At 43.5% G+C, this 15,443-nt stretch overlaps 1 protein-coding gene across 1 annotated transcript in view; it reads right to left on the bottom strand.

The window, feature by feature from the left end:
• Positions 1–8,985: 8,985 nt before the first annotated feature.
• LOC124622432 (myrosinase 1-like) overlaps positions 8,986–15,443 on the bottom strand; it is a 308,720-nt gene continuing 302,262 nt past the window's right edge. Inside the window, exon 11 of the mRNA XM_047148127.1 lies at positions 8,986–9,795. Coding sequence (XP_047004083.1) covers positions 9,648–9,795 — 148 coding nt within the window. The 3' untranslated portion in view covers positions 8,986–9,647. The remainder of the gene's footprint in view (positions 9,796–15,443) is intronic.

Raw genomic sequence — 15,443 nt, 5'->3', positions numbered from 1 at the left:
ACTGGCTGTATTTGAACACCACGGCAGCGTTCAGGAATGGTGGGCCACATCACATAAGTGATCGATCCATCATGCCGCTGATCTATCGATATCAAAGTCCTTGGGTCATCCTAGGAGGCGACCTGTACTTTGGTGAACAGATGAGTACTGTCCAGCAATCTGGGACAGGAATGTGGCCCGTTGACAATTTCAAAGTCACCTAACAGCAGACAGCCTCACAGCCTTTCGAGTCGTGTGAGCTAAGGCTCGACGAGTAATTAAGGAAAGCAAGAGGATGTCATGGCAAGCGTTCCTGGACTCCATCAACCATTCCACTTGTTTTACAAAAGTATGGGAAGCCATCCCGATGATTTCCGATAAACACAGTTGTCTACCAATACCAGCAGTGCTGAAACTGGGGTGTCTCCAAACAACGCCCAAAGACGTCGCTCAGATACTGACAGAGCTTTTTGCTAAAACTACTGCCAACGCAGGCTAGGATCCGGCATTTCGTCGCTTCCGTGCGACTGTAGAGAGTGGAAAGTTGGGCTGCAGATCCGACAATTCTGAGTCTTACAACCACACCTTCTCTATGTTGGAGCAGGAATTTGCGCTCTCTGAGACATGATACTGCACCCAGTCACGACCAAATCCTGTTCTGCATATTTTGACATATGCCAACAGTGTCAAAGGAAATCCTCCTCGACTATTTCAATTTGGTATGGCAGACGGCTCCTCAAACCAGGGAAAGACTGCACATGTCCCAGTGGTTGCTAGAATATCGCCTTAACAGCAGTATAGACAAGAACCCTGGAGCGAACGGTTACCTGTCGCTTGATCTGGTTGTTAGAGACGAGGTAAATACTTAAATCTCTCGGAACAGCATCACGGGTTGTAGCCACCTCCCCATTTTCACATGGTCTTTCCTGTCTGAGTGGGTCTTAAGACCCGAGTTGGTGACATGCTGTGAGATGGTTTTGAGCAGGAGAATGGTGTCCCTCAGGAAAGTATGTTAACAACAGTGTCAAAGGAAATCCTCCTCGACTATTTCAATTTGGTATGGCAGACGGCTCCTCAAACCAGGGAAAGACTGCACATGTCCCAGTGGTTGCTAGAATATCGCCTTAACAGCAGTATAGACAAGAACCCTGGAGCGAACGGTTACCTGTCGCTTGATCTGGTTGTTAGAGACGAGGTAAATACTTAAATCTCTCGGAACAGCATCACGGGTTGTAGCCACCTCCCCATTTTCACATGGTCTTTCCTGTCTGAGTGGGTCTTAAGACCCGAGTTGGTGACATGCTGTGAGATGGTTTTGAGCAGGAGAATGGTGTCCCTCAGGAAAGTATGTTAACAACAGTGTCAAAGGAAATCCTCCTCGACTATTTCAATTTGGTATGGCAGACGGCTCCTCAAACCAGGGAAAGACTGCACATGTCCCAGTGGTTGCTAGAATATCGCCTTAACAGCAGTATAGACAAGAACCCTGGAGCGAACGGTTACCTGTCGCTTGATCTGGTTGTTAGAGACGAGGTAAATACTTAAATCTCTCGGAACAGCATCACGGGTTGTAGCCACCTCCCCATTTTCACATGGTCTTTCCTGTCTGAGTGGGTCTTAAGACCCGAGTTGGTGACATGCTGTGAGATGGTTTTGAGCAGGAGAATGGTGTCCCTCAGGAAAGTATGTTAACAACAGTGTCAAAGGAAATCCTCCTCGACTATTTCAATTTGGTATGGCAGACGGCTCCTCAAACCAGGGAAAGACTGCACATGTCCCAGTGGTTGCTAGAATATCGCCTTAACAGCAGTATAGACAAGAACCCTGGAGCGAACGGTTACCTGTCGCTTGATCTGGTTGTTAGAGACGAGGTAAATACTTAAATCTCTCGGAACAGCATCACGGGTTGTAGCCACCTCCCCATTTTCACACGGTCTTTCCTGTCTGAGTGGGTCTTAAGACCCGAGTTGGTGACATGCTGTGAGATGGTTTTGAGCAGGAGAATGGTGTCCCTCAGGAAAGTATGTTAAGTGTTACCCTCTTTGCCATAGACGCAAACAATATCATGTCTACGGTAAGGACGCCTGTACATTGCTCCTTATTTGTGGACGACTTTGCTGTTTTCTGTTCCTCCTCAAGTGTTGCAACAACGAGTTGTCAGTTGCAACTTACTGTGCGGGGTTAGCGGAGTGGGCTACACAGAGACGTTTTTCAGCTTTCTGCAGATAAGTGTGTATATGTTCATTTTAACCGTCCTCGTCGTATTTTTAATTTGCCTGTCTCACATATGAGGGACATCGTTCTGCATTTTAGAGACACAGTGAGGTTTCTAGGCTTCATTTTTTATTCCAAATCGTGTTGGTTGCCTCACTTCATAGATCCGAAATCCAGGACCCTGAAGGGACAGAACGTCATAAAGTTGCCTGTTTAACTGAAGAAGTTTCTCTTTATCATGGCGGATATCCATAATCCGTCAGGTAGCTTGTTCGGTGCTGTTATAAAGTTGACGCAAGACGCAGTAATAAAATTCCTGTGCCCGACGGAGATCCCTCGCCCTCTCAGCGCCGTAGCGCATTAACGCTTTCCGGAGCAAAGATTTGGCATACTCTGGCCACCACTCCGTAAGAGAAGGATAACCGTGCTGCGAACGCAAGCTATGGGCCCTAACCTCTCCAATTATAATCTCGAGGGAAGTACGGTTTAAGAGGGATGTGTTCAACATCCAGGGGAGGCGATATAGTTTTACTGGTTGCGGCACGTGGTTGAAATTTACAGCCACGGCACAGCGATCAGTGAAACAAGCGCGTAACACGTCTATCGCCAACAGCTGTCCACATAAATAGTTAGAAAGATAAAAGCGATCAAGTCGGCTGCTGGAAGTAACTGTAAAATGCGTGTACCTGACAAGCGCTGGATACTGACACATTCGTCTTTTCGAAGAACGCAGCAACTCGCCTAGTTCCATACTGAAATTAAAATTAGAGGTCTGGTCCACAGGACGAAAAACACAATTAAAATCTCCATGTAACAGAATCCTCTATGGAGTTTTACGAAGTAAATAAGCTATATCCTCTTTATAAAAACGTGCACGATCTGTGGAACGACCCTGAAGGGGCATAAAGAAGAATGAAAGTAAGGTCACCAAACGTGCTGCCTATTCCTCGGCCGTTATTAAGAACTTCGAAATCAGTCAATGGTATTCCCCCTCTGTAAGATACCGCAGTACCAATAGATGGTTCGGGAGCCAATTTAAAAAAGTAGAAAATCCGGGAATAGGAAAATTGTCAAACAAAACGTCTGCGCTTGAATCGTAAACAGATAGTCGCAACGCAGCAAGTCTAAACTCGGAATGAATTCTGTTCACATTTAAGGTAAGGAAGGTATAGGCTTCCATCTATCGATTGCCGAAACTATGCACTTGATTAACTGAAAATGACCGTTAACAGTCCATGGCAGGGTCAACAGATGACTCTGAATGTAAAGTGGTGGATCCCATTCTTCCACCCTCTTTCTGTTTTTTGTTTCTTCGTGATGCCGCGCGCTCAGGTTGAAAACGTTGCTTGTTGCGGTTGTGCGAAAAGGCGACTGCCGAATGGGGCAACGTGGGGGGGCGGGGGGGGGGGGGGGGGGGGAGAGTTCTGCAGAAATTAGAAATTCAGTATCAGTTACAGGTTTGCGGTGCGGCTCTTGGGAATCAAATCGTAAACTGAGGATAAGTCTTTTACCATCACCACAAGTGCCGCTGGCACACTTGAACCTATCGGCTAGCGGCTTGTGGCTCGCTTTCCCCTGCTGGGGGCGAAAAAAAAAGGGGGTGGGGTTACGTTAGAGTCTCATGGATGTCTCGCAAGTCCGTAGACATAGAACGGAGCTCACTACCCTCATGTGAATCCGAAGAGGCGGTCTCGGGAGGCAGGTCCCAGGGAGTCATGGGCGCTTTCGAATCTTGAATGGCAATCGACATATTATCATCCGGTCTAAACTCAGGGAGGGGAGAGGCCTCCTCCATCAGAATCTTTTCAGTAGAGAGGAGTAGCGATGAGGATTCGTCTGACTCCTCACCATCTTGCGTCTGTCTACTCTTGTTTTGAAGTGAGAGTGGTGGCGGCGCGGAAGCTACAGTGGCGAAGTCCCAACGCGAGGTTAACGGCGAAAATGCGGTAGGACCATCACGAAATGGCTCGACTTGCCCTTGAGAAACGTGGTTAGTCACAATGACTATCACTTGGCGAACAAGATCCGCTAAAGTTATGTGTGTGTGAAATCTTATGGGACTTAACTGCTAAGGTCATCAGTCCCTAAGCTTACACACAACTTAACCTAAATTATCCTAAGGACAAACACACACACCCATGCCCGAGGGAGGACTCGAACCTCCGCAGGGGACCAGCCGCAAAGTCCATGACTGCAGCGCCATAGACCGCTCGGCTAATCCCGCGCGGCCGCTAAAGCTAGCCTTTTAAGTTGTTCATAACTGGATTTTAAGACTATGACACGACACGGACAATTTATACGGAGGTGTCCACTCACGTTACACATAAAACAGGTGCCTTCTTGTCCTGTGTAAATTGTATGCACCCGGTATCCACACACCTGCAAATGAGAGGGAATGTTCCGTTTGACTACCATGTCCTTGAATCGAACTCCTCTATAAACTTGTAATCGATGTTGAGAGGACCAGCGTTCCAGTCGAATATTCCACTTATCCCCAAACGGAAGCAGGACGATATTGAGGAATCTGTCATCAACTTCGAGCGGAAGGTTAAACACTACCGGCAGCCGTGGCCGAGCGGTTCTAGGTGCTTCAGTCCGGAACCGCGCGACTGCCACGGTCGCAGATTCGAATCCTGCCTCGGCCGTGAATGTGTGTGATGTCCTCAGGTTAGTTAGGTTTGAGTAGTTGAAAGTTCTAGGGTACTGATGACCTCAGGTGTTAAGTCCCATAGTGCTCAGAGCCATTTAGTTAAACACTCCAACATTCGTATATTTTACATCCACGTTCACTAGAATAACCATGTTATTAGAGCTATCGCTATGAGTAAAATGGACTTGTTGTCCGTGCCGCAAAAGGAGCATGTCAACCTCAAGCGGGCCTATGAACCCGACTAAAAACACATACGATTCAGAATCGAAGTAAGCTGTGTGACCCTGTTCTGAAGTGACCTTGATCGTATCTACAATTCAATCATGATTTACTAACGAACTATGCTGCACATGACTCGTGGACTTCTCAAAACTGAAACTGACGCTACCTGTGCGTGGAGTTCCCGAGAGCCATGGACGACATCACGCCGCAAGACGCCGCAGAGTCAAAATAGAACCACGAACACGAGACGCCGAGAGACAAACAACGATGTGACGCTCACAAAGACTCACATGATACTGAGGACAAACAAGGAAGCTCTCGCAGCGCAACGATAGAGGCTGGAACAGGCGGAACCTCTCGCCTGGCGTGCGAAGTGGGAATGCCCGTTAGGCTATCCGAGTGCGATTCCAGGACATACCATGACTTCCATATATCATCAACCATGTATCTACAACTTGTACTTATACATCCATTATCTATATTACCATACAGGGGAAACTTGTTAATTCAAAGTCGTTTTCCCGGTGTCGGCGTGTAAACATGATACTGCATCGCCTGTGTTGTTCAGAATTACAAAAAAAAAAAAATGCTTCAAATGGCTGTGAGCACTATGGGACTTAACTTCTGAGGTCATCAGTCCCCTAGACTTAGAACTGCTTAAACCTAACTAACCTAAGGACAGCACACACATCCATGCCCGAGGCAGGATTCGAACCTGCGACTATAGTGGTCGCGCTGTACCAGAGTGTAGCGCCTAGAACCGCTCGGCCACTCCGTCCGGCTTCAGAATTACAGTCTACTGTTCCTTTGGATATGCATGCATGCATATCGTCTTTATCCATCGACACTGAGCAAGAGACTTTCATTTAAAATCGTCTCCTCTGTACGGGAATATACGTAATGTATGTACGAGTGCAGACTGTACACGCACGGCTGACGACGTTTCGAAGTTTGGGTATGTCGATGAGTCACGCTCAGATAGCTTAATAGTAAGGCGACCGCTCACAATAAGTGGAAAATCCAGGTTCAAGTCTCCGTGTGATACAAATTTTCATTATACGGCTAATGGTTGTCCACTTGTATCTCTGAATACATTTCATATACATATGTCAAAGGCTCAGCTGTAAACTCGTATAAAGAATTTGCGACTCTTGTGTAGGATTTTGGTTACCTTGGACATTCTGATCCATAGTTAGAACATGTATCATAAATTTATAATTCTGTGAAGATTAAGTTGCAGACTTTTGAGATTTGATTGAACGTTTACCATCACTACCATGATTTTATGAATTCCAGTCACAACTTTAAAATCAGCACAGATTTGGGAATGGTAATAGTCAAGTTGCCCGTGCTTGTAGTTAACCAGTAAATTTTGCTTGCAGTACTTTCGATCGTTCAGTGGTTTGTTCGGCCCATATTGTTGTGGTGAATGGCGCTGAAATCTGCTGCACTTCTTGAGGAACAGTTGTTTCAGTAATTGTGGAGATTTCTAATGCGATTTCGTACGTGAGGTAACGAAATTAGTGGTAGCGTTTATTTTGATGTTTTTCTGTTGCTGATACTATGACGTCTACTATGTTCACGTGAGATGCCGCCAACACGCCGGTCGGCAATGATGTAACGCGAAGATTGATAGCAGACGCTGGATCAAGCGCGCCTATCAGGAGAGAGGCCAAAGACACACTGACAAGCAACACGCCGCCAACACCCTCTCGACCGCAAGTATTTAGGTCGCCGCCACTGACCAGAGGGTCTCACTAACTAGGTTACTCAGTCAGTAGCTCAGTCACTGATGCCCTAACTCGCATTCTAGTTTGGCGACTGTCAATCATCCACAGAGCAGGCTTAGGTTATGACAGTACTTAGCGTCGGATTATAGCAAGATTACCGATGTTGTCTGCAAGAGGAATTTTACGGGAAAGTTTGTACCACAACTCATGAGCTCTATTGAAGGTAAGTAGTTTCCTGTTCATGTAAATAAATAACCCTGTTAATCCACTTGTCCATTTGTGTTGTAGAAAGAGGATACCGACAACCCATAATAACAGCCTTTCCCTATCTTCCTGGTATAAAAATCTACAGTGTCGACGATGACACTACATCTACAAGAGAACAGTGTAGGTACAACTGACGCTTTTGCTGTCCAAATGACACAAGAACTGAACGTATCATCCTCCTGTACACCTAATCCTGGACAAATAATATGCACTTCATAGACTAATGAGAGGGTGTTTACAACAGAATTTTACCCAGTGGGAAGTTATCTGTGAATAAGGATTGCTTACATTGGAAAGCTAAGCTACCTGAGATCTATCACATTACAGGACATAATTGGCATCTCGTGGTGAACCACCAAATGGAGGTAAGCTTCTCTAGCAAATGAAAAGAAACTGTGTTTTGCTTTAGTTGTTCATAACCCTCGCAGTTTTGTCTGTAGATATACACAGTCGGTAATTGTGTTAAAGCTGAATAATATCAGAAACAAGAGAGATTGTAGACACATAGTTAGTGGCTTCAACTCCTTGACACTGAGCGAGTGTTGTGGCAGCGTATATAGTGAAGAATATGTAGTAAATGACTAAATGGTGGTATCTGATGGGAGCAGGCTAGAGAAACATTGAACTGAGCTGAGTCTTGCAAAGATCGTCTTGAAACATGTGTCTTCCGTCAGACACTGAAAGTGAAAATTGCCCCATTCACAGTGAACACCAACTTGATTCATAACGTGTTGTTGCCTTGTATTTCTGAGACTGATCCTTCAATCTTGGTAACTATCATTGTAACTTTTCTATGTATTTTATTTCTTTATGCTTGTTGTCACTGGCACGACTAACAGTCTTGCCAACGTCTTCAATGGTGTGTTTTAGAGTCTCGTGTAAGGCATAAAATAGTTCAAAAGTTTTGTACCTTTAATGTGTATTTTATGAAGTGTTGAATCGCCTCGTGGATAGTACAGAATTTATGTTTAACAACTTTAAAATGTCTTAGCTTAATTCTCACATATTTTTACTTACCATTAATAATTTGATTTATAGCTATAAACTATCAATTTTTGTGCACATCAAACTAAGTGCCTTAATTTCATGAAAATACTTTGGTACTACACTTAATTAACTTTATGTTCACGTTTTCTTTATTTCTATTATATTTTTCGATGTATTTTTCTGAAGTTGTCTACGTTTCGTTCTTTTCCACGTGTCATATCTTTTATGGAACAAAAATATCTGACAAAAATTGTTAACAATAACAGCAATGTGGTACAGCAACACGTGAACGTGAATCTCGCCAATAATGAATCGCACTGATTGGTTTCTATCTTCGTTGGGCACCCAGTAATATTACTCCCCCGACAAGATCATTAATCTTTCCGTTTAGTTTGGCGGTTCATACGATAATTGCCCTTTTTTTGATTTGCTACGTTCTTTATGTCGATCAGAAAATCATATTTGTGCCAATGTTTCTGCTGCTAATTACTGCCTCAGATGTCAATGTGAAGGATGAAGAAAACGACAAATGCAAGGACACTATTTTGCTGTTGAGGAGCTTAGCTCTGTAAGTTGACATATTTGACTGATCTGAGTACAGTATTTTGTGATCAGTACAATACATATTTTTAACTGTACAACCGTTAGTCAAGGTACTGAAAGGGAGTAGCCACTGACATTAACGCCGATACCTGTATGAAAGAAAATAAGTATTAAGGTAGCACCTATGAAAATACCAATACACTTTTCCAAAAATAGTTGCCTTACAATGAGTCAAACATCTTCCTTTCGTTTCGATATTTCGAATAAAAGATCGGAAAGAACGTACATCGAAAAAACACAAAAATTAGCAAATCACTTTGTCAATAGCATAGGTTGAAACTGTACATGCAAGTTCCTAATTAGAGTTACTTGTAAATCGACCAAAAGATATAGGCACGATACCATATTATATTTCTTTATTTTTCAAGTTTTTTAATTATTATATGTACAATGTGGATGCCATTCATTTACTACTAATGTCGTTCTGTCACCAATGGCCTGATTATATTCTAGTAATGATCAGTTTCTAACACACACAATCTTCATTATTACATTTCGTTACTCCGACTTAGGAGCTCTTCGATGATCTCTTAGTCTAAAAGTAACATTCAAATTACTGTGTGTATTCAGTATTACATTTACTGTATACGTGCGTTTCAAATGTATTACTCGTTTTACAGTACTAACTAGAAGCACAATCCAGTACTAATTGTATTAATGTATCGGTCATTCACATAATAGACCACTGTATAAGTGTCATGTTCCTCATGTCACAAGGAAAAGCAGTCGGTGAATTTCTGAAAACGAATTCGTACATAACAAAGTCATACCAGTCTAAGTGATATTCCATTATTTTCTATTAGTTCACCATGTTGTCAGTGTCGACTTCCAAATTTGTATACCTCCGAGTTAATGACGTTTTAGTACTCAATCTTGCCCCGATCGAGTTGCATGACTCGCAGTAAATGCGCTGATTTCTTCGAAATGAAAGTGTCGCTCGAAACTGATCATATAGTTTAGTAAGAATATCGGCAGGCTACTGGTTACTACATTTTCTACGCAAAATGACTCGAAGTCATCGCAGCTCCGCTGTCAGGAAGTGTGTGCGTTGCAACTATCTCCCTGAACATGGCGGCAGAGGCCTTCGGCGTCCGGGTCCTGTTGGGGTCGTTGAAATCCACGTGATACAGGCCAAATTTCAACCTGAAAACAGAAATAAAGTTATCTTAAAGTTCTCGCAATGAAATACGGCGGTATGTACAAACGAGTAAAATTCCCCTCAAGCGGATCTCTTTCTTCGTTCAAAACAATTAACATTACTTGGAGGAGATGATCATTAGCTCAAGAAGGCATTATCGTATGAATAAGCTACTATAGCAGTCATTCAGGGTAAAAAAGTGCAAATTGATGAAGGACTATATCGAAACATCTCGTTGGCGATAATGGAAAGAGATTTTGTTCGTGATCTTCCCATCCGGGGAACCGTGTCAGTTGACTGACAAGGGAACCTCCCCATCGCACCCCCCTCAGATTTAGTTATAAGTTGGCACAGTGGATAGGCCTTGAAAAACTGAACACAGATCAATCGAGAAAACAGGAAGAATTTGTGTGGAACTATGAAAAAAAATAAGCAAAATATACAAACTGAGTAGTCCATAAGCAAGGTAAGCAACATCAAGGATAATGTGAGCTCAGGAGCGCCATGGTCCCGTGATTAGCGTGAGCAGCTGCGGAACGGGAGGTCCTTGGTTCAAGTCTTCCCTCGAGTGAAAAGTTTAATTTTTATTTCCAGACAATTATTATCTGTCCGTCCGTCCGTCTGATGCGAGATAAGTGCGCCGTAGCATGGGGACGCTACACCTAAACAAACGTCGAAACAAAACATGTTTTGACAAAGCACAGGGAAAATTGTGCGACTGTGAAACTGTTGCATTCATTTGTTGCAGTTTATGTGACAAACTCTTATGTTTTCATCACTTTTTTGGGAGTGATTATCACATCCACAAGAAAACCTAAATCGGGCAAGGTAGAAGAATCTTTTTACCCAGTCGCCAAGTGTACAAGTTAGGTGGGTTGACAAGATATTCCTGTCATGTGACGCACATGCTGTCACCAGTGTCGTATAGAATACATCACACGTGTTTTCCTGTGGAGGAATCGGTTGATCTATGACCTTGCGATCAAATGTTTTCGGTTCCCATTGGAGAGGCACGTCCTTTCGTCTACTAATCGCACGGTTTTGCGGTGCGGTCGCAAACCGCAGACACTAAACTTATTACTGTGAACAGAGACGTCAATCAACGAACGGACAGATCATAACTTAGCGAAAATAAACTTTTCACTCGAGGGAAGACTTGAACCAATGACCTCCCATTTCGCCGCTGCTCACGCTAACCACGGGACCACGGCGCTCCTGAGCGCATACTATCCTTGATATTGCGTATGTTGCGCATGGACTACTCAGTTTGTATATTTTGCTCATTTTTTTCATAGTTCCACACAACTTCTTCCTGTTTTATCGATTGATCTGTGTTCAGTTTTTCAAGGTCTATCCACTGCGCAAACTTATAACTAAATCTGAGGTAGGTGCGATGGGGAGGCTCCCTTGTGAATAATTACAGGAAAACTGTTTGTATCGTTGGGGGGAGTTAGAATTCAGTTTCTCGTATATACAAGTTCAGTGTTTTAACTACTCTGTCACCCAGCCCGGTGACAATATTTGGAGGCATGTGGTGTCTGAACATGATTTCTGTCAGTTACTGCAAGAGCATTTAACACTTCCTTTGCGTGCTGTGTGAAGAGCACTATTAATTGTCACAGCTCTTAAAATAATGAGAAATCTGACGCCGCTATTGCCATCTATATTTTCAATGACCCTGGGTGACATTGCTCCTGTAAAAATAAATATATACAGTTGCCTAATATCCATTCCTTTATGTTCTATACGCAGACGAGGTATCTAATTTGTAGACTAAAAATTCAATGAATTCAATGCGTAAAATGACATATTAAGATGCTGCCAACAACAAATATATATGGTCAAGCAATTAGGTATCAGAAACACACATTGATTGAGCACCGCGCATGTGTAAGTACGATTGTGGCAAAAGGAGATAAACAGTAGTTCGTTCTTCAAACATCGCTACACCGAAGAGGTGCATTGTGACGTTCTGAAGTCAACGTTGAGACAGTCAACAGCATGTACTGCAACAAAGCTAATTCTGGAAATATTCTCCACTCTCACTGAGGCTATAACCAGCGAACCTTGTCACTGATATACTTGCATCGTCAACTTTAATCCTCCTCTTCAACCGTCTTGATGTATAGATTGGGAAGTAGACCATCGTTCTCTTATACCTCTGCTAATACGAACACTTTGTTGTCGGTATTCCTTTCCATTTTTCTCATTGCTTCTTGTTGATACTGCATATTAGTCGTATTTCCCTACAGCTAATACGTATTTTATTGAGAATTTCGCACATCTTATAAGGTTTTACATTCTCCAAGTCGACAAATCCTGTCGACGTTTCTTGATTTTTCTTAAGTCTTGCTTGTAGTAGCGCTGCGTTATAACTGCTTCTCTGATACCTCTACTGCTCCTGAAGCGAAACTGATCGTCATCCAACAATTCCTCAATTTTCTTTCCATTGTACCAGGGTCAGTTTTTGGTATCCCATACCCATGATAGCCTCTCTGACTTTCAGTAGCCTCGGGTACACTCATAGAACGACTTCTCTACGAGTAAGTGGTGCTGGAAGATATTGCTGCTCAGCAGCTATTTTCCGTCCCTGATTTGGGTAACGTCTTGCTGCATTGCGGTCGTCTGTCTGCTGTTATAGTCGGTGATAGTCGGCGGAAAACTCAACCATCAACAAGTAGTTTATCAAGGAGGACAGTACTCCCCGAATCGAGTGGAGTGTTGAGTCGGTGGTGCATGAGAAGCCCTGCATTTGCGTCACCTTGGGAATGAATAATCCCATGCGTCAAGCACAGCAAACGGAAGAGTACGGTTCAGCGTTGCGTTTATGACGAGTTTACTACGAATGGGGCACAAGTTCCGCTTCAAATTAACCATCCCGTATGCCCAAGCAATTTGTCCCACACATAGATGATGTTCCCTTGATAAAACTGTTGTGTCTTGCCCTTCCTGAGATTGACGGGCGCACCGACGACCAGCACAGAGTGCGACGACGTCCCTGCCACTTAGAAAGTTGAACTTTAAGGAAACACGTGACTTTGTTTCAATGTCCGAAGAAATCACGCTAATAGCGTATAGTACCGCACATAGTCTTGAGAATGGACATAATTCGGCGATTAAGAGACTCCGGAAGTTTTTTCAGTAATGTCATATCCAGCTGAAACCAATCGTCGACGATTAGATCCAGTTGACCTCCCAAAGTGCTGCTGCTTGCAACGTTTGGCCTGCTCGTGCGAACAGACACAGAAATCTTTTAACTGAATCAGTTGTCGGTTCTTGGTGAAGTATTGTGAATTAACCAAACAAACACTGCTTTTTGCCTTGTTTCACAGATTTTATCACTGTTATGACACAGCCTAGGTTTCGGGTTTTAAGTCAAATGTCAAGTACGTTACTGATTCCAAAGATGATAAAACAAAGATAACCATTATAAGGCAATAAATGGTTCAAATGGCTCTGAGCACTATGTGACTTAACATCTGAGGTCATCAGTCCCCTATAACTTACAACTACTTAAACCTAACTAACCTAAGGACGTCACACACATCCATGCCCGAGGCATAATTCGAACCTGCGACCGTAGCAGTCGCGCGGTTTCGGACTGAAGCGCCTAGAACCGCTCTTCCACTGCGGCTGGCGATAAGGCAAAGACAAACATTTTCACTTCTTGAAGAATCGGTCCTTGGCTTAATGTAAATTACTTCAATGACGATTTTTTGACGATTTACATATGTAATTACACCATTCAGCAACTACACTAACATTACTAAAGGTATCAAGAAATAAGGTTATGCATCAGTCTAGAACTTTTTATTTACCCATGGGTTTAGGCCCAAAGTTTAACTTCTATTTAGGAGTTGTGATATCATCTAAAAGAAGTGAGTAATTGAATTGAGTTTTCTCATTTTATAATACGTGCGGGACATATACATCTCTTTTTTACTTTCTATAATTTATAGCCGGCTAAGGTTTGCCCCCTTTTCCTCTGTGTGTAAGACTTTTTATGTATTTGAGGTTTTTGTTAAAGCAATGTTCCTCAAAGGCTCCTTCAATCTCCGCTTATATGATGTTCTTTAAGCCTGGTGCGGATTGAGCTCCCAGTCTGTCCAATGTAGCGAGATTGACACTCTCGGCATAATCTTATGTGTGATTAAGAATTGGAGATTTAGCAGATATTCTATAGCCTACCTAAGTGTTCGTCAGACCAGGAAAGCACGCCTGCAGCCCTACGAACAAGACTGTTGTCAGCTTTACGTTCCGCCTTCAGCAACGCCCTTTCTCGAGGTAGCCGACGCCAAATGTTAATTGCACGCAGTTCCCTTCGCAACATTCGCTCGGAAACTGGTTGAGACGAACCTGTCAGTAGCAGTTCCGGTTATGTTTGGAATCGACTGTCATTGACAAGGTGTGACGCTCATCTGCGCTCCCTGTCAGTCAGGAATTTTTTATCATCACTGTTCTTTTGCTGTTTTACATGGCTGGGGCTGGTACACCACTTCCTGTAGGAACATTGGACATTAATACTCCAATGAATCGGGCAACTTTATTCACCGTGTAGTCGTGGGCATGTGCAAACACGACGGCTGCTTTCCATTATGTCACGTCTCCATGTCGAGCGATCCTACTGCGTTGATCAAAACAATCGACTGGGTCACATCCATCACTCTGTCTTTTCCCCTATGCTCTCCTGCTGAACTAAAGAGTATTACTCTGTCCCTCGTTACATCGATGGCGATGAGGTACTGAACTGTAGCATGCCTCCCGTCCTTCCGTAGATGCAAAAACAAAATCTACATCTACAGAGATACTGAGCAAGCCACCGTACAGTGGATAGTGGGGGGTACACTCTACCACTGCTAGTCGTTTCCTTTCAGTTCCCCTCGCAAATCACGCATGTTGGCGGGAGAAGAATCATTAGGCAGTCAGCTTCAAATGCAGTTTCTCTAAATTTTCTCAATATTTCTCGAAAAGAACGTCGCCTTCCCTTCAGGGATTCCCATTTTGAGTTCCCGAAGCGTCTCTGTAACACTTACGTGTTGTTCGAAACTACAGGTAACAAATCTAGCAGCCCGCCTGTGAATTGCTTCGATGTCTTTCTTCAGTCCGACATGGTCCGATTCCCAAACACTCGAGCAGTACCCGACAATAGGTCGCCCCAGCGTCCATTACGCGGTCTTTTTCACACCTAAACCACTCTTTCCTAAAATTCTCTCAGTAGACAGAAATCCACCGCAGATCTCACATGCTCGTTCCATTTCATATCGCCAGATATTTAAGCAACTTGACTGTGTCAAGCAGAACACAAGTAATATTGCATCCGAATCTTACAGGTTTGGTCTTCCTACTCATCCGTATTAATTTACGTTTTTCCACATTTAGAGCTAGCTGCTATTCATCAAACCAACCAGAAATTTTGTCTAAATTGCCTTGTATCTTCCCACAGTCACTCAACTTCGACGCCTTACCGTACGCCACAGCATCATCAGTAAACAACCGCAGATCGCTGTCCACCCTGTCCGCCAAATCATTTATGTAAATAGAGAACAGCGGCGGCCCTATCACACTTCCCTGGAGCACTCCTGACGATACCCCTGAGTCTGATGAAAAGTCGCCTTCGAGGTGAACATATTGGGTTCTATTACTTATGAAGTCT

The sequence above is a fragment of the Schistocerca americana genome, chromosome 7, assembly GCF_021461395.2.
Source record: "Schistocerca americana isolate TAMUIC-IGC-003095 chromosome 7, iqSchAmer2.1, whole genome shotgun sequence".
NCBI lineage: Eukaryota > Metazoa > Arthropoda > Insecta > Orthoptera > Acrididae > Schistocerca > Schistocerca americana.
Note: the sequence above shows the minus strand (reverse complement) of the source record. Positions and strands in the feature narration are given on the sequence as shown.